Source organism: Alosa sapidissima, chromosome 22, assembly GCF_018492685.1.
Source record: "Alosa sapidissima isolate fAloSap1 chromosome 22, fAloSap1.pri, whole genome shotgun sequence".
Lineage (NCBI taxonomy): Eukaryota > Metazoa > Chordata > Actinopteri > Clupeiformes > Clupeidae > Alosa > Alosa sapidissima.
This window is the reverse complement of record NC_055978.1, coordinates 26,925,067-26,945,066: the sequence shown is the minus strand read 5'-3', so window position 1 is coordinate 26,945,066 and position 20,000 is coordinate 26,925,067. Positions and strand designations below refer to the sequence as shown.

The following is a 20,000-nucleotide window of genomic DNA, read 5'->3' as shown; positions in this document are numbered from 1 at the left end:
TCTGTTGTGTCTGTGCATTGTGCATTTGTGCAGTACTGGATGTGAGCTATATACCCTGTGCTAACAATGACAGCTCATTACAGTCAATGCAGGCAAAATGCATTGTAGATAAACTTGTCTTGTAACAAAGGTATAAATGGCAAATATAGCTGTTGCTGTCCAGGATGGAAGACTATGTTAAGTCCTCTAGGATATGCAACGGGTAAGGAAGTCCTTGCCCCAAGCCCCCCAGATCATCCCTGATCTCCTGCCTCCTTTTCCCCACACACTCAGAACGGCACTACCTTTTGGAGGCTTCGAAAAGGGCTCCAAGCTGCTGACCTTCCAGCCACCGGAGATTAATACCCATGAGGAGCCCGAGATGGTGCCAGTGCACCAGTGCGACATCCGCTCCCGGCCCTCCTTCAACCGCACGCCCATCGGCTGGGTGTGCAACGACGAGCACAGCCACATCCACATGGAGATGGATGCCATACCATTTGATGGGGAGACCGACGACCTCTGAAGACCTTGCCTGCATGCAAACTTCTAGTCACCCATACTCACACACACACATAGGCCTACTCTAAGGCAGACTGCACACAAATTCTAAGACAACAGGACCTTGTGCAAACATGGCCCCTGCTTATACATAAAAAAAACTGTGATAGGTCTTTACTTGCTTGCAGGTTGAAGTGGTTTTAGGAGAAAATGCCTAAGTAGGCTATGTTGCTATCTGTCGCTATGCGTGCCAACTTTTCACACCTGTTATGGAAGTTAGGCTATCTTATACAAGGTTTAAAAGAGCACTGCATTAGTAAAGAATATTATGGTGATAAGGATGATGATGAGACCTGACAATTGAATGACAGCCTATCCTTCATTGTTTCTGAGTATTGATACATTAAACGTTTTATGTGATGTAAAGAAAAGGCTCTGCTTCTTTGGTGAAAAATGTGTTAGCTGTACCTATAAGTTTGTTATGTTATTTAGCCTTCTCTCTCTCTGTAGTCAGTGGATGCCCCGGCACCCCTGGCAGGCCCAAAGTTAGAAGTGTCGCTTATGCTTTTAAGGTCGATTTGAGGCCTGGGAACGGAGCAGTTGGAAGCCAATTTCATGCCCCCGGACACCAAATTACAAAATAGAGGCTTTGTAATTACGTAACTGTTGTTCTTGTGAGTGCGTATGGTCGGGTTCCGCTAGATGGTAGCAGGAAGCTCAAATCGTAGCTCAAATGCGATGATGTCAACGCAAGAGAAAAGCAGCGCACTCTCGCGAGAGCTTGGTGCTTTGGCTGCAGCGCTGGATGGCGCTGGCGGAGGCTCGAGGATCTGAGATTCCTCCCGGGTTGCATTCGGGGAGGACACAGGACCGCATCTGAGTTGAGGCAGGAGGTGAGTGAGCGCTGGTTACACGTGATTGACGGCGACAACAACATCAGGACTCAGGAGGTTTGTGAAAATTAAAACCCCTTTTAAATGAACATAAAAGTGTAACTTGACAAGCACTTAGGCTCGTTGATCCTGTGCAGATGTTATCCAATTCTTGTGACTCTCAGTCAGACCTCGGCATGTGAACAAGATGCACGAGTCGCTTTCATGTCCTAGGCAACGGAGCGCATTGCAACGCTGTTGTGCCAACGACTGCCCTTTTTGCAGGTAGCCGGATGAGCTAACGTTGCGGACTGCACAGTCACACTCAGCATCTATTGCCAAAGCACAGGCTAGTTATTGAGCAGTTTTCTGGCAGACTGGTTGCCGGGTCGTAAAAGCGTGGGAATGTTGGCAATATGGTTTTATTTATTGCTTTGTTTTAGAAAGCACATAGGAAAACACAATGCTGAACTGTGATGGCACATTTAACCATTGCGTTGTGATGTTTTTGTCAGACATTACACAAGAAAAAATGATTTACTTGTTGAATGAACTCCGCCTGGTACATCCCAGAATTATCTCTTTTCCTGGAACAGGTTAATTTGTTACTTTTGCTAATATTTATTATGAACGCTTTATTCGTTTCAACGGCATTTCCCATCACCAGACACAAAACGCTAGTATCCTCTATTTGACGACAGCACCAGCACATGTAGCCTACTCGCTACCGCTTCAGAAATCGAGGTGCCTCATAATGCGGAGACTCCAGTGGATGTGACTTTCCCAATTGTGCTGTCGGGAACACCTTTGTTGTGAAATAGAGATGATGACACTGTACTGACATATTGTAATTATTTGGTGACAGGCAAGTACAGTTTCCTGCAATATTTCACAGTAGCCTGCATTCATTTCAACGTTGGCCGCTTGCTTGTAAAACCACTGATAAAGTCAGGAATTGTCATGTTTGTGTGTGTGTGTATGTGTGTGTATGTCTCTCTCTCTCTCTCCTCTCTCTCTCTCTCTCTCTCTCTCTCTCTCTCTCTCTGTGTGTGTGTGTGTGTGTGTGTGTGTGTGTGTGTGTGTGTGTATGTGTGTCTGAAAGAGAGAGTTACTGAGTAGAGATATGGGATTGTTGATGGATGCACAGTGTACAACAGTGGTTATGTACCCTTTTTGCTTAGTCAGCACTCTGTGTAAATCGTCCCACTGACAGGTACACCATTCATCACGGAAGTCTCCTCAGTTATGGCTGTGACAGTGATCGTCCATTTGTCCGATATGGTGGCACTGGCAATAGGGTATAACCAAGAACACCTGTGTGTGTTCTGTGTTGACTAAGAGATGTGTGCTTGCCATGGCAGAGATGGAAATGTGTAGACTGCTATTGATAGTAACAGACAGTGCATTTGTGGTGTGAGGATGTTGTTATGGGCCTCAGGTTGGAGTTAACGATGGTGAAGTGAGTGCTGTGAGGAGATACAGTATGTAAAACCAGCTCATGGATGCGTGTGTGTGTGTGTGTGTGTGTGTGTTGCTCTAGCTTTAAGGAAGGCAAGGCCTTGTTTCAGGTCAAGGGTGAGGGGTCAGGGAGGCTTGTCTGGGTGATGGGCAAATGAACAGGGAGCCCTGTGAAGGCTGGGCAGGTTGTAGCTGTCAGCAGCGGGATTGTAAAGCTGTGTTAAGCCGCCCCCTGGCACGTCACTCCAAGGGTTTACTGCAGAGAGGGCAGAGGCAGAAAAGATTGGATTTTTATCAGCTTGTGCAATTTAAATGTTTTTTTTTTCTCTCTCTCCTTCTTTCCAGGAAAGGATTTAGAAAAGGTTTGGTGATATTGGTTGTTGAACGCAGTGGAGTGGCTGATGAGTTGTGACTCTGAACCCAGACTGCTGGGGTGTCATTTCAGAAAAAGGTGTGTACAGTTAGTTCCCACGTCTGTCCCGTGCTGTCTGTCCTCATTTATAGAGGTTTGCTGAATGCTGATTGGCTGGAGACTACGGAGTGGCCATAACATTCAGTGGCATGCTGAACGTGGGGATTACAACGCCTCCCCCAAGAACTACCCTGTGTGGACCTGATTCAGTGTAACAATGATGTACCTGTTTGAAATGACAAACTGGGAGGATTTTCTTGTAAAAGGTGTTGTTAACAAGGGGAAATGCAAGGCCAGCACAGATGGAATGGAGAATCAGGTGACCGGGATGTGGGGCCATGATTTGACCAAAACAGAATGGGCCCACAGGAAGCAGCCTCTTATTCAGCCCTCTTAAGCTGTAAACTACGCTGGCTGTTGTTCTCCTGCTTTTGTGCTATGTTTCAATGAAGGGTAAAAAATATCATCCTGCTGTGTCGACTTGCTGAAGTAGAGGAGAATAAAATCCAAAGAAACACTTAACATAAAGGAAAAATCACTGCCTTCAGCTGATCTGACGCAAAGCCAATTTTCAACACATACATGGGTGGGTGAGAGTGAGTGAGTGAGAGCTGGCACCACCCTCCCTGCCTGTCATTTCACTTTATCCCCATCGCTGCTTTCATGGCTGGCATCACATGACACAGTGGAGTGCATGCTAAATGAAGATTACAGGGAAACATGAGAGGAATGCATATTGTTGGCCTTAAAACCGTCTGCGTGCCTATCCATCATTGGCCTGATAGCAGGGAACGGGCCATGGCACTGAGCCTATCCCCCGTTTTTACCAAAACCTTGATCTGTTCTTACCTAAGCAGCCTAAACCTGGCAGAGCTCAGCTCTGTATCAACCTAATCCTAACTGTATATTAATCAAAAAGAAGTCCTGATTCAGAATATGTTTGTCACAAAAAGCACCCTAGATCCACACTGTCGGAACACTCTCTTGCTAATGGAAAATTTTGAGGAAGAGCTGATCTGCGGAGTGAAAATTAAAATGACAGCTGAGGACATGGCTTGATTCACCCCCCCCCCCCCCCCCCCCCCCATCAGGATTGTGAGGTTAATCTTAACCGGTCAAAAATGTTCCTGACAGAGGACACATTTCAAAAGACCGAGGAAGAGGGGGGAGAAGAAAAAAAAATGCCTGAAGAGTTTTTAGCAACAGATCCTCAAAAGCAATTCGGTGCCACATGCTAGTGTGGCTTCTGTTGTTAATATGGCAGAATTTCGTCTCCTCGGCTGTGCTGAGAAGGCTGAGAGGACCTCAGCAGGAGGGTGCCGATGCCTCTGGGTAGGGGTGTGCACGGTGCCTGTAGGTTAGAGAACTGCACAAGAGGATTTGAAAGACTCCATGGCCTGTTTTGTGTTAGGTAACACATTGGGATATGTAAGGTGTTATTCTTCCTCAGCCATAAGAGAGGTCGCAGAGACATTGGAGGATCAGGTTGGGGGAGAGAGGGGGGAGGGCGATGGGTCCTTCCCCATTATCTGCTCTGGCTATTTGCATATACATGTAACCCAGTTAGAGAGGAAACTTATGGTGAGAGAAGGGAGGGAAAGAGGTTTGGAAGAAGAATCTGCTCGGTTTCTCAGAGAATGAGAGAGAGAGAGAGAGAGAGAGAGAGAGGGGAGAGAGAGGGGAGAGAGAGAGAGAGAGAGAGAGGGGGAGAGAGAGAGAGAGAGAGAGAGGGAGAGAGAGAGGGAGAGAGGGAGAGAGAGGGAGAGAGAGAGAGAGAGCAGGGGGAGAGGGAGACAGCAGGGTGGGGGAATGAGGTTGGTGACAGGAAGAGGAATAGACTCGGCACGCTAAGGGGCCTGTCGTGTAAGATCTGTTGCCCTCTCTATTAACGGGAGCGGCGATGAAGCTTCCCACGGCTCGGAGCCTGAAGTGGATAATGTTCTCCTCAAAGTGGCGGGAGATGCTCTGGCACACGCTGGCGATCTCCTCGCGGGGCTGTGGCTAACCACAGGAAATTGGAGCTGGTGCTGGGGCAAGGTACGGCTGTGTGGCAGCCCAACCCAAGATCCCATTGTGGCCGCTAGCATTTAACCGTAGTGAAGGGCAAGGTGGCTTGCTGTGGGCCCTTTACCACACCCCACTGGGCGATAGAGATTTCCCATTAACCGGTCGTGTGGAGAGGCATCACTGTCCCGTTGAGACCACCAATAAGAGGCCCTCACTGTTGACATGGTAGCCTGTTTTGCCCAATCGTTTATCCGGCCTCCTACCCTTTGGTCTGTGCAGTGCACCCATGCTCAGGTCAGCCTTGCCTGGGCCCAGGTGAGGGCCAGCTGTGTCCTAACTCCCTGAGGCTGATAAAGATCAACCAGTTTAGGAGATTGAGCTTTAATCCCTATTTCTGCAGTCACATTGTGGTTGAAATACATTGCATACATGCAGAGAAAATCTTGTTTGACATGTCGGTGTCATGTCACCCTGCCCCCTGTGCAATTCCAGGGGCAGTTTGCCTCTGTTCCGGAGGTTCAGCCGCCTGACTGAGATCTCCCAGGCCCCGTCCTGCTTTGACTCTCAGTTTTATCCAAAATGTTTTTAGTGTCCCTCTCGAGAGTTCAGTGTCTGAACTGAACCTATCCTTCCCTGCAGGGTCTCATTCCTGGAAATTGCTTTTAACTCGCTGTTTACATAGTAGTTTGTAGAGGATACTGGATAGGATTCAGTTCTACAACATAAGGTATCTCCAGGGCATTGTCCTCTGTAGACTGTAGCACATACAGTATATGATGTGTTCTCTCCTCTCTAATACCCAGCTGTTCTGGGCAGCGCTGATACTAGCCAGGGCGGTCAGCTCAGGCCCTCTCCACTCACACATTGCAGCCGATTAGCCCGTTACACAGGATCGCCAATTAATCAAGCCCATGACTTCAACACCCACACCCTCATTAGTCATCAGGTTGTCATTTTAATCCAAACTATTCAAGAGTCCATCCAAACTCCCCAGTGGAGATCCCCATAAGCACTGGAAAGTCATTAGGGAAATAATGACTGTAGTATAAGGTAGTTAAAACTATGGAATGAGAAAATGGGAAAATCAAAGGAGGCATTATAATCTCGGGCTCAGATGAATGTTCTGTGAACGTTATGAGAAAGTGTCCAATGTGAATATTTGGAGTTATGTGGTTTCCTGGACAGCGAAGAGCCTGTCCAGTAGTGTTCTTTTTCGTATTTTTTTGTCTCTGCACCACTGTGTTGTTAGCTACATTGTAATGCTTTTGCTATAGTTTTGTCCTCTTCTGTTGTTCATCCCACTGTTTTGTCTGGTCTGTCATGTCTCCATCATAACACTGTTTGTACCATGGTGTTTTGTGTCGTCTTGGTTCTGTCCCATAGTGTTGATTGTGCCACGGCCCTGGATGTGGTAGGTATTCTTTTGATTGGGCGTGACCAAGACAATGCTGGGTTGAGAAGAGAGGAGAGGAGTGGAAGGAGGACGCTGAAGCTCTGGCTCTGGCAGACTAAATGTGCTGAGAGACCATAGGAGAGCGCGCAGATCACTCCCCAGCGACGGAGGGAGCCGGATGGAGGAACACTGATCACAGACAGAGGAGTGTGTGTGTGTCGAGGCAGGAACACGTTGCAAGCATAGGGGCAAAGAGATGGTGCGGGGGGGGGGGGGGGGGGGGCAATGGAACAGCCTAAGAAAAAGAGGGATGAATGGGGGAAAAAAATGAACGAATGAAAAAGACAAAAGAGGGAACGCTGGAAGAGGAATGGAGGCACGGCACGGTCGGGGAGTGCAGGAGCGGAGAGGCTGGCGGAGAGGCTGGCGGAGAGGCTGGCGAGGAGCGGGGCCCGTGGTGGGACGGCAGGATGCAGGGCGGAAGGAGAGCAGATGATCTTGGCAGGCAGAGGGAAGAGGGAGCAGGGAAGGTGTGCGTGCCTCTGCTGGGGTGGGGGTGGAGGAAGAGCAAAGAGAGAGAAAGGGAGGGAGAGAGAGAGAGAGCAAGCGAAAGAGGGAGGGAGGAGGGAGGGAGAGAGGGAGGGAGAGTGAGTGAGAGAGAGATAGAGCAAGAGAGAGAGAGAGACAAAGAGAGAAAGAGAGAGGGAGGGAGAGTGAGATAGAGACAGAGCAAGAGAGAGAGATAGAGCAAGAGAGAGAGAGAGGGAGGGAGAGAGTGAGAGAAAGATAGAGCAAGAGAGTGGGACAAAGGGAGAGGGAGAGAGAGGGGGAAAGAGCTGCATTTTAAACAGGAGTTCACACTCAAGGGTAAAAAAAACCTACGGCTTGAAACTAAGAGAAATGGGTGCAGTGGAGGGTTCTACCACCTACACCCCTTTTTGACTTTAGAAGAATTTCGAAATTAATTGGATTATTTTCCCTCGTGTCGTCAGCCATTTCAGCTAAACGAAGGCTAGCTCATGTGTATAATGTGATTTCCAATCCCTTCAGTTAATTTCATTAATTTGGGCGAGGTGAAGTGATTTGACCCCTCTGCGGTGACTTCCGCGTGCGCTGTAATGAGTGCAGCAGGCGACGCAGCAGTGGTGTTTACGGGTAGAGGGTCAGTGCAGATAAGGCCGCAGCGCACAGATCTGGGAACAGCACCGTTAAGCACGGCCCACTGTGTTTGCCGTAATGAAACATTTTTCACTCTAAGCAGTTGGGAAGTTGCCAACTGAATTACTGCAGGGATGGATATTCCATCTTCAGAGTGAGTCTGGTATGTGTGTGTGACTGTGTGTGCTTGTGGCTGTGTGTGTGTGTGTGCCGCTGTGTGCGTGATGGCGTGTGTGTTTATTATGCCGAATGTGTTTCTGGATGGTGAGCATCCACTGTGTGCATGGGGCAGCAGCAGATGAGATTTAAGTGGAGCTGTCGAAATGAGGAATCCCAGAATAGCTTGTCAGACAAGTACATGATAATGTGGAATAAACGACACAGCCGAAATCCCTCAATCTGTCGCTGCGACACGCCGATTCATAGAATGCCCCACGAGAGGCTCTCCCTCCCTCCCTCCCTCCCACACACTCCCTGCCTGCTTCTCATCCTCACTAGGCGAGGCAGCCTTCACTCTCCCTTCCACCCAATGCCCCCCCCCCCACCTCCCCTGCCTCACCCTCTCCAGCCTCCACCCTCCCTCCACACCGATGCTGTCAGGGAGCGTCACATCAGGGCCCCAGTGTGAGTGGGTGGGTGGCATGTCTCCGTGGTGACACAGCTGGGCACACGAGTGAGGTGTCACATGTACATGACATGCTGCTGTGGACCCCTTTGTAGGGCATGGGTGGGGTGCACAGACACACACCTTCGAAGACGATGAGGGGGAGAGAGAGAGAGAGACAGAGAGTGTGTGTGTGTGAGAGAGAGTATATGTGTGTGTGTGTGTGAGAGAGATAGAGGGAGGGAGAGTGTGTGTGTGAAAGAGAGGGAGAGAGAGTGGTCAGTCAGTGCTCACTTTCACAGCCATGCTCTGACCTTTCCTCCTCTAATCCTGCCTGACATTTTGGACATGCCGCCGCGTGTGTGTCTGTGTGGCTATGTGTCTCGACGCAGCAAAGAAAAGCTACAGTCGAGGGAAGATGAAATTTCTCTCTCACCTCCTTACCGATATGTATGTGTGTGTGTGTGTGTGTGTGTGTGTGTGTCTGTGTGTGGTGTGTGTGTGTGTAATCTTCTCCGCTTCGGTCTGTCTGTTGTTCTGTTTGTGTACTGTGGGAATGTGTTTGTCCTTTGGTGGCCTCATGTGCCTGATTGGATTGCCTGCTTGCTCCATTCTGTGTGGCGCCTTCGGTCTGTTGCTTCTCCTTTGCATTCTGCATTTGATCAATGCTGTTCCTGAGGAAAGAAATGGAGGGAGCTGTGGTTGTTTTCATCAGTGTGCTATTTTTGACTGCATGTGTGTTGTTGTCAGAATGTGTTTTGGGTAGTTTGTGCCTCAGAAAGCAGTTAAGTGATGCTTGGTCTGCTGTCTCTCACACGGGAACCGCTCTCACAGCTCGACATCCATCACAAGCGTAGCAAAATCTCGTATACTTATCACACCTTCTTCATGCTCCAGTTGTCTGAAGGCTTAAGCATCTTTAACCTGTCCCTTCCCATTCTTAAGCACTAATTGATGTGGATTTTAGCAGACGAAACCAGTCAGGTGTGTGACATATTTTCCCTGGTTTCAGACAAGTGTTTTTAACCTCCTCTGTTGTGGGCTAATGTGTTGGGAAGGTAGGCTATTTTCAGGCTATTTTATGTTCAAGTTGATTGATTCAGCAGACTGTTGAGTCCACTGTGGTTTGCTGTTCATGTTCTGTTGAGAGTGGAGGCAGAAGCCTCAGCTCCTCTGAGTTCCCCTCTGGTTGCACAGCCTGAGGAGGAGCATATGGTAACACTTCACCTTATGTAAGGCGCTCACAAGACCCATGCTTCACCTGAACACAGGCTGTGCATCAGGTGCACTGGGTGAGCTGAACATGGGTGTGTATATTTCTTTCTTTCTTTCTTTCTTTCTTTCTTTCTTTCTGTCTGTCTGTCTGTGTCTTTCTTTCATTCTTTCTTTCTTTCTTCACTTTAGAATCCATCTAAATGTCTGATTAATGACTTGGTGAAAAAACTGCTGGCCATCTAGATTAATGTACTGGTGAAATTGTGCTGGGTATTCTCTCTGTCCTGCTGTCCTTGGTGGGCTGAGGGCCTACATATTAAATGTCAGTTGATCATGTGGTCATGCATCCCCTGGTGGATAAATCACATCGCAGGACATCGCTTTGCACCGAACCCCCCGTCAGCTTCTGTTCATATTCATTAAAGCAAATAGAGAAGGACAACAACGGAGCAGGAGAGGGAATGAATGACAAAGAAGGTTAGTGGGAGACCGCGAGAGTTGGCGTTTGGGGATGGACCGCGGAGTGATGGATAGAAGCAGAGAGAGGAAGTGGACAGTGTGGCGTTCCCTCTACCACAGGGACTCCCAGCGGTCAGCGGGGCCGACTCTCCGAGCGGGCGCTGCCAGGATGGACAATCAGCCCCCCTCTCTGACGGCCGGAGCCCGGGGCGTCCCAGGAGCCGTGGACAGGAGTGGGCTTGAAGGACAGGCACATTAAGCCTCCTCTTCCGCTGGGCTTGGCATGTCTGATCACCTCCTCAGCATCATCAGTGTCCACTCGCCGTCCACTGTTCAATTGCAGTCCAGTGCCAGGCCACGCCGCGCCTGATTTCCCCCAGTAGCTTCATTCCAGAATTGATTGCATGTGCTGGCCGAGGTCCGTAATGGCTCGGAAGAGCCTCCCCTCACTGCTGATGCACTGTGGGGGCCTGTGCGGCGGCGAGGCCTGCAGGAGCTCAGGGGAACTGGCAGCTGTCTGCAGATAAAAAGGATGAGTCTGGGACAGCAGTGGCTTTGGGTAAAGGACATAGCAGGCAATGAGAATGCTCTTATTTTTTTACTAAATAGGAAATGTGTCTACTCAAAACACAGAGATGTCAAATCGGATGGTTGTAGATAGTTAAAAGTGAGTTTTGTATTTTGTATGAATGTCGATGTGAGTCAGATTGTGTGGATGTGTTTGTGTGAAGCTTGGGAATGAGTGCTTAAACAAGAGGGAGTCATGAGATCTCAGCGGCAGCTTTGTCTCTCCCAACATTAGCTCATTGTGTTCATCTGTGAATTGTTTATTGTGCTCGTCCCTCTGTGGCGAAACCAGCCCACCATTTTCTTCTCTTGTCTTCTGATCTATTGTAAAGAACGGGAAACATTTCCTTTTCTGTTCGTACCTCACTCCATCATGTAGAAAGGGTGTGCATTGTTCCAATCTCGGTTGGTTTTTACTCTCTTTCTCCTCAAGAAAATCTCTATCTCTCTCCCCGCCCCTCTCTCCCTCTCTCTCTCTCTCTCTCTCTCTCTCTCTCTCTCTGATCTTTAGCGCTGATGTCCCATGTAGAGTGTTTATTTTAATCAATACCGATGAACGCAGATAAATGTTTGGATCAGAGGATCTAAACCCTCAGATCTGATCATAAAAGAGAGACAGAGGAGCGGGTGGAGGTGGGGTGGAGATCAAAAAGACCCCGAAACGCTCAGCGTTGATTGCCGGGCATCTGAGCGTCCGCGGCTCATGGAGGACGCCTCCCGTCAGGCACAGAGATCGGGAGCAGAGATTCGGAAGAGGGCGCGTACACACACGCATGCATGCACGCACGCACACGCGGCGTGCGAAGTGAGTTCACACGAGGGCTCGCTGCGAGCACTGACGTGCGGAAAAGCGTTTGATATGAGGCGGTGGAAGTCGACTTACGCAACCACCACTAGCTACCGGATGCTGCTGCGCTGGCTGCTGACGATCAGAGGGTCCCCAGGCTTCCAGCTGGCAGCTCAGAACCTTTTCAAGTAGCGCAGTGGGACTCGGCGGCAGCGTCCCCTCACTTCTCCCCACCGTAGGGTTTTTACACTTTACTCTGGAGTGCAGACTGCAGTGAGGTCCAGGAGAAAAGCACTGGCAGACTGCTCACAGTGACTCAGTCTTGGTCAGAGCGCAGGTGTATTCTCTTCTGTTCGTTTGGGGCTGCCACTGCAGCACTGGTTAGGAGCTCAGCGTCAGACGGACGGTGATGTATGGATGGTCCTCTGGTGAGTCAGTTTCACAACGCTGTAACCTGGCTACTATAATTCTTTCTCTCTCTTCCTCTCTCTCTTTCTCTGTCTCTCTCATCTTTCTCTCCTATTCTCCCTCGGACCAATCCCTGAGAGGACAAATATGAAGGACAATAAAAACACTGTGAAGGACCTTCCCTGGTGTTAGTGCCAGGATGTGTGTTTAGCGCGCTAGACACTCTATGGTCTCGGCCACACGTGGACTGACTGCCGCAGCTCCCTACAACCTTCACTCCTCCAGGCCTGTCAGCGCTTCATCACGACTTTATTTATTATTTATTTCAGGCTCATAGACAAGCCTTCACTTCCACACGTCTCCCTTTTTTCAGAACACACACACACACACACACACACACACACACACACACACACACACACACACACCTACACACACACACACACACACACCTACACACACACACACACACACACACACACACACCTACACACACAAACACACACACACACACACACACACACACACACACACACACACTTACCACCAGCTCCCCAGCCTCTTCTCAGCAGGGCAGTAAATCTCCGTGCTGCGTGCTGCACCAGGAGCTGAATCAATAAACTAGCCCTCCTGTACCTGCCTGTCCTGCAGCCTGCAGGTGTCCTGTGGTCTGTGGATCGGCACTGACGCTTCAGCCACTGGTGCGCGCGCGCTCGGCACATTTCTGCTCCGACGTGACGTGACGGTGTGAGCTGACGTCATGGGGAGTGACATGGAGGGGTAGATGACGGTGGCAGCTCAGTGCGACCTGAGGTTAAATGTCAACAACCTGTACATATGCGCAATGCATGCCATCAGATAGAAGAATATGAATACACACAGCAGCCTTTTTGCAGTAGACTCACTGGAGGAAGTAGCTCATGAATGGATTTGTGGCTGGGCCTGCTGTGTTTATGTACATTACTTGAATTGAATTGTGTGCATTTTTAAGACAAGGTATCCTTTTGCGTGGGCGCGGACACACACAGACAGACACAGACACACACACACACACACACACACACACTTTCTCTTTGAGTCACATACCGAGTCACTGTGGCTTCCAGGAAACCTGCTGACATCAGTCTGCATCAGCAACACCTCAAAGCAGAAAACCTGCATGTTCAATTTCTAAAGCAGTACGTCCTTTAATGCACCCCATGCACACTATGCACATGGTAAAACTCACACACACACACACACACACACACACACAGAGAGAGACAGACAGACACACACACAGAAAGACACACATACACACAGACACAGACACACACACACACACACACACACACACAGAGAGAGACAGACAGACACACACACAGAAACACACATACACACAGACACACACACAAAAACACACACAGACACATATACACGTGTACACATACTCATACTCACACACACACACACAAGCCAAAGCCCTTTTTAGCACAGACACACCAGGGTGTGCGAGTGCAAGGATGTGACCCTGCACAAACTCAGTGTTCTGCTAGGTCACATGGCCGCTGCATGAGTGTTCCATGGCCAGCAGCAAGGCATGCTGGGAAGCCAGAGGAGGCACCAGAGATTGTTACTTGGATGAGTGGCGCTGCGCTGTGCTGTGTGTGTGTGTGTGTGTGTGTGTGTGTGTGTGTGTGTGTGTGTGTGTGTGTTTGCCCAGATACACGTGGAGGAGCACAGCACGCAAGATTCGTGGTGGAGGGGGTGAAGAGAGTCAGATGGTGTGTGAGTTTGCCTTTCTGTGTGTGTGTGTTTCCACAGAACAAAGACAATAGGTGTGTGTGCGTGTCACAGAGAGGAAAGAAGGGTGTGTGTGTGTGTGTGTGTGTGTTATGGAGAAGAGAGAGGGGATATGTGTGTGTGTGTGTATGTTAAGCAGTTTATTGTTGAGAAAGATGTCACACCCAGGTGTCTTGGAAGATCCGTTGCCATTATCCTTTCCTCGTTTCCATCCACTAGAGCCAAACATGTCTCATTTCTATGATGTCATGTGTGCCAAACATGTCTCATTTCTATGATGTCATGTGTGCCAAACATGTCTCATTTCTATGATGTCATGTGGCCTTCAGTGGTGATTTACATGAGTTAATTTGTCAAATGCATTTCTCTCCTCTCCTGATGTGGGCCAGGCCAGCTCAGAGATTCTGTGTGGAGTTGATGCGCTAATGCCAGGCCTCTTGCCCTCTCTGTCCCACTCCAAGTCCAAATCTCATCTGCAGGCCAGACCCACTGCCCGGTGATACCATCAGCCCATCACTGCAGCCTGCTGCTGGGCCATCCGGAGATTATGCATCCGCTCGCTCTCGCAATAGGACACTTTTCTCTTCCTCTCTCTCTCTTTCTCTCTCTCTCTTTCTCTCTCTCTCTCTCTCTCTCTCAAGGCCACTGTTGAAGAACTATACTGAGGCTTGCTGTGTGTGTGTATTAGGGCTGTCACTTTACGTTCGAAAATCGATTGCACAATCGATTGGACCAAACAACACAAGTTTCGAAAACTAAAATAGGGAATCGATTTTAACCAAATATGTACACTATTCATTTTAAACGAATTAAACAAATAAAAAGGATAGATGTAACAAAATTCACAAACAAGAATATAAGAATTATGTAAGCATTGCGAAAGCTAAAAAGAAAATTCCCACCAATTTTACGCACCGGAAACAGCTGTTTCAATCAGCTGCTGTGCTGCTCGTGTTTTGCCAAAAAATGGAGCACAACGCGATCAATCTGTGCGACATGAGAGAGACGAGTGATAGGCCCTAATAACTTGAGGAGTTCGATGTGGAAGTACTTCGGATTTTTGGTATATCAAACTATGGAGAAGAACAAAGCGGTAGGCTATGCAAACTGTGCAATCGAGTTCTACGTAGGCGAAATTTGTTTGACATTTCTAATCGTAAACACAGACACAGCTACATTGAAGCCTGCAGTAATGTTTGTCACTGATGTAATGGCAGTCCACTCTGCTTATTGTTTTTCGAGAATGTTGCACTCCTGTTTGTCATTGTGCACGAAACTTCACGCCAATAAATCATCAGAAATATTGCTGCGCCCTCTTTACATTCGTCCTAATGCCTGTTAGTTGTTTGTGGATTAGCCTATAGTTGGCGTTGAAAACGGAAACGTCAATGTCTTTAGACATTATAAAATCGATTTTACAATTGATTTTACAATCGATTCAACAACACTTATGTCTCAAAAATCTAACAGGATTTTTTCACAAAAGTGACAGCCCTAGTGTGTATGTCTGTGTGTGCGTGTGCGTGTGTGTGTGTGTGTGTGCGTGCGTGCGTGCGTGTGTGTGTGTGTGTGTGCGCACAGGTTGGTCCCTCTCCTGCCGCTGAGCCCCATAGAGCAGAGGAGGGGCTGGTGTTTGCCGAGGGGGGCAGCCATTTCATCACCTGATCTTATTACTTTTCAATTTCATAACTCCTCAAAGGTACAGGGGCTATTATAGTCACACACACACACACATACACACACACACACACACACACACGCACACACACACACACACAATCTGTCGAGTCTGAAGCCTGATATTTTGATGAGATATTTGCCGTTCCCTCTCATATTTAACTCTCTATCATTCCCCACATTTGGCATTTTCTTTCCTCCCTATCTGTTGTCTCCCCCCACCTCACACACACACACACACACACACACACACACACACACACACAGTCCTCCATGCAATGCGTGTGCTCTCCTGCTGAGAGCCAATGTCGCCTCATGTTGCTATTACTGTGGGAAGCAGGGAGCAGTGAAGCCAGAACGTTGGGGTGTAAACACACACACACACACACACACACACACACACACACACACACACACACACACACACACACACACTCACATGAAGTTATGTAGATAACTCTCTCTCTCTCTCTTTCTCACACACACACACACACACACACACACACACACCAATGTGCTCACACATTTATGAACCAGATGAAGGCGATTTGTAGGCTTGTCCTGGAAAAGTGGGTCCATCTCCTCTCACCACAGTGCCTCCTGTCCTAGATTCAGCAGGCAAGCAGAGGGACTCAGAAACTCCACCACACTGCTCTCATTAGCCTGGACACTTGAAGTATAGAAACTCCACCACACTGCTCTCATTAGCCTGGACACTTGAAGTATAGAAACTCCACCACACTGCTCTCATTAGCCTGGACACTTGAGTGAGGAAGTATAGAAACTCTACCACACTGCTCTCATTAGCCTGGACACTTGAGTATAGAACTCCACCACACTGCTCTCATTAGCCTGGGCACTTGAGCAAGTATAGAAACTCCACCACACTGCTTTCATTAGCCTGGACACTTGAAGTATAGAAACTCCACCACACTGCTCTCATTAGCCTGGACACTTAGTATAGAAGTATAGAAACTCCACCACACTGCTTTCATTAGCCTGCACACTTGTTATAGAAGTATAGAAACTCCACCACACTGCTCTCATTAGCCTGCACACTTGAGGCAGTATAGAAACTCCACCACACTGCTCTCATTAGCCTGCACACTTGAGCAAGTATAGAAACTCCTATCTCCATAGTTCCTCAGCTCTAACTGACACTTGCATATGTGTGTGTGTGTGTGCATGCGTGTGTGTACGTGTGTGTTGTGTACCTATATGTCTGTGTGTTTCTGTGTGTATGATATTATTCCTGGTAGTGTTTTCAGTCCAGTCCAGAGTATCACCAGATGATCTGTCTGACCAGACCTGGGCAGATCATCACATGCATGTTTCCAAATCACATGTGAGCTCTGCAGATCTCCACTCTAGGGGAGTTTTGTTGAGGCCGATTTCCAAATAGTGTTTCATTGTTATTTTTCAGTTTGTCTGTGTCAACGTTCGCGGGCTAGAATTAGTCACAAGTGATTTACTGTAAAAGAGGATGCTAAAATTATGCATTAATCGCAAGGAAAGAAGTAGCCTCCTCAAAACACAAAAGATTCATTTGTCTCCATGAATTTGGGTTATGTAAAAGATGACAATGAACACTATTGGCTGAGAGAATAGGGACTGTGCTGCCGTTTTTGCCGAAACAGCACAAGCGTGATAATCTTGTTTCGAAATACTGTGCAAAAATGGGCCCCCTGAGACTGGTATAGAGTCGGCTGGATTCAGTTGGGGCATTCTCCTGTCATGGGAGTCGCCGTTGTTCCAGCAGACGAGGAGAGCGCTCTCCTCTCTTGGCTCCGTCCTTCGCCGCTCCTCTCGGGGTGTGGCTGTGGCTGAGCTGTACCCACAACCCCCTGCAGCACACTGTTTGTGTAATCCACCATGTAGCTGGCCTGTTTGTGTGTGTGTGTGCGTGTGTGTGTGTGTTTTGTGCTAGATCACATTTTTTGCACATTTGCGCCTCCCTGGGGGTACAGTAGACACGATTATGTAAGCGCTGCTAAAAAATGCAGGGATGGGTGAATTTTTCTTTTTGGGTTCCTTTTTTTTGTCTTATTTTCTTTACTTTTTTCAATTCTAAAGCATAAGCTGTGTCACACGCTGTCTGTGCGCAGCCTGCCGCTGCTTCAGATGAATAGTCTCCAGGCTTCCCCCTCCAGCTCCTCATCCTTAGTCTGCAATTTCCCTCCGCCGAGCTCGTCCTGTCCCGAGCACCTGCCCCAGGAAGCCTGGTCTGCTCTGCCCCGTGTCGCGCTCACGCAGAAAAGGGGTCAGGGCAGGTCAGGGTGGCATGGGCAGAGTCGTGGGCGATTGTGTGCGCTAACCTAGCGTGAGGGGCTGTGCTTTTCTCCCCCAGAGGGGGATTTGGGCCGCGGGCGCAGGGGATTACCTCGGCACGGTAATACCACATTACTGCAGTTAAAGGGCCACGAGTCAGCAGCGGCAAGAGCAGATGTTTGGGCCGGTTTGGTCAGGAGCCACAGCAGGGCGAGACGGCAGCCCTCCAGTTTGAGCAGAATTAAACGCTGACCGACACACACGCTGCCAAAAGTACAGAGGGGACGACCGGGGGCCGTGACCTGAAGTGGGCGGAGGCAAAGACTCCAGCTGTTGCCAGTGGTTACGAGGGTAAACTACAGGTGATGATTAGGCCTGTGTGCTAAAGCAGTCACTTCTAACAGATGGAGTTGGGCGGCTTTGCACTGTGATGCTGAGTCCAATGGGGAGGTGTGTTCCAGCATCACAGTAGTCAAGAGTGTGCTGCTTAAATCAGAGTGCAGGGTGGGTGGCATCGGGATCGGACGGAATTCAGCCAAAGGCACTTAAATGACCTGTTACTGTATATGCAACAGTAACAGAATTCATCTAAGTAGCAAACAAAACCCAGAGCAGTTAGCTTATCTAAAAAACAAAAAAGCACACCTCTACCTTAACCTGTTATCTTTTTAAAAGTGCTGTCAGCCACACCCCCCAATCAGATGGTGCTCTTGTTGCCTGTCAGGTCAGTGTGTTACCAGACTCATTCTGACCTCTTAGCAATGATGAAAATCATGAATAATAATTTGAAACTGTTGATAGAATGTAATACTACAGAGGAAGTTTCCTGAAATGATGGAGTTATGCATGAAGTACTGCAGTATGTCTCCACTGAAGACCTCCCTTTGGAACCCTGAGTAGCTACTGTAATTTTTTTACCATTACATAACAACTTATGTAAGTTTATTCATGTTTGAAGAACAACTAACTTGTTAGGCAAAATGATCTGCTCTTTAATACTACAAGGATACGCAATCCAGCTCCTCTGTTGCAATCTGATCTTAGAGCTATTTAATCGGACACACATGGTTGTATCGAGGCTTGATGGTGATATGCTTTGTTGGTGAGAAATGGATCCATTTGGATGTTAATGTATTTCTGTGACGCCCAGCAAGGTGTTATGATTAAATTTTTTGCCAAACTACTCCATAGTCCATAAATGGGTTCTCATGTGTGCCAGCATTAGTTGAGTGTGAGTGATGACTCCCTTCACTGCCTGAGCACCACCTGATTGTTATTTCTTGGTTAGAGAAGATTTACATGAAAGTACCCTGATGTCATTTTCTGTTGTTTACACCAATAAAACACTTTAGTGCTGAATAGGCCTTAATTACTGCTGTTGATAGTTCATGCTGACTAATGTATTCATTTAGGATTATAGAGATTTTAGATAGTGCTGAGAGATTAATTGATTTTTAATCGAAATCTCAATTTGAAATAATGCAACCAGCAAATTGGGAAGACTGCAATTAATCTTGCCGCTCGCGGCTCCTATCATTTGTGAATATTTTGGGTTTATCAGAAATAATGCACAAACAAGCAAACAAAGTTACTACCGTACCCTCCAGAATTATTGGCACTTTTGATAAAGTTGGCTTAAAAAAACGGTATAAAAAACAATCTGTTGGTGATTCATTGTAATCTCACAATGAAAACTTTGCCAAAGGTGCCAATACTTCTGGAGGGTACTATATGCAAACCTTTTGTAGAGCAGTTGCCACATCCTGAGGCTACACAATGATCATTTAGCACCACACTCAGCAGTCCAATAAGACAAGCGCATGACTTTCAGTCATTTTTAATGTATTATATAGGGCTAACTAACGCTTATTTTCATAGTCAATTTAAAGATAGGGTGACATTGCGTTGGTTTACGTTTCTGTTTCTTGCTTTGTCTAAAGAAATGTGCGTTATATTTGAACCAAAGACCAAACTAAATACACCAGAGAGGTAGCTCACTCCTCTCTTCAGTGTTCCCCAGTGTTTCACGCACTGTTCTGTTGTTGTTTTGGGGACAGGCTGCCCCCACTTTGTTTGTGTCCACTTCATGAAGCCAGGGCTGCGTAACCGTTCGTTGAATGTAAACACCTAAAGTGTAACATGTTAGAAATGGCTTAGCATTGCTTACCCTACCTTTAATCTGTGGATTATTTTCTTGATAAATTGATTAGTTGTTTCGCTAAAATTGATAAAATGGCAGAAACTGGTGAGAAAATGTTAAACAGTGTTTCCAAAAGATTCCAAGATTATGTCCTCAAATACATCGTTTAGTCCACATACCAAAGATATTTAGTTTACTGGGTGAAGCTGAAGCTACCTGAGAAGGTACAATCAAAGCATTTTGAGTTACGGTATTTTAGTTATTTAATGATACAGTAACGATTACCAAAATAGTTGGTGATTTAATTTAATAG

The 20,000-nt window shown here is 47.7% G+C and overlaps 2 protein-coding genes across 3 annotated transcripts in view; both read left to right on the top strand.

The window, feature by feature from the left end:
- Positions 1–906, top strand: part of myoz1b (myozenin 1b) — a 6,015-nt gene extending 5,109 nt beyond the window's left edge. For both annotated transcript variants that reach the window (XM_042078806.1, XM_042078804.1), the window contains exon 6: positions 274–906. In XM_042078806.1, coding sequence (XP_041934740.1) covers positions 274–505 — 232 coding nt within the window. In that variant the 3' untranslated portion in view covers positions 506–906. The remainder of the gene's footprint in view (positions 1–273) is intronic.
- A 382-nt stretch (positions 907–1,288) lies between these two features.
- The window catches only part of usp54b (ubiquitin specific peptidase 54b), a 78,999-nt gene continuing 60,287 nt past the window's right edge, over positions 1,289–20,000 (top strand). Inside the window, 1 exon segment of the mRNA XM_042079039.1 lies at positions 1,289–1,430. The gene's annotated coding sequence lies outside the window, so the exon portion shown is untranslated.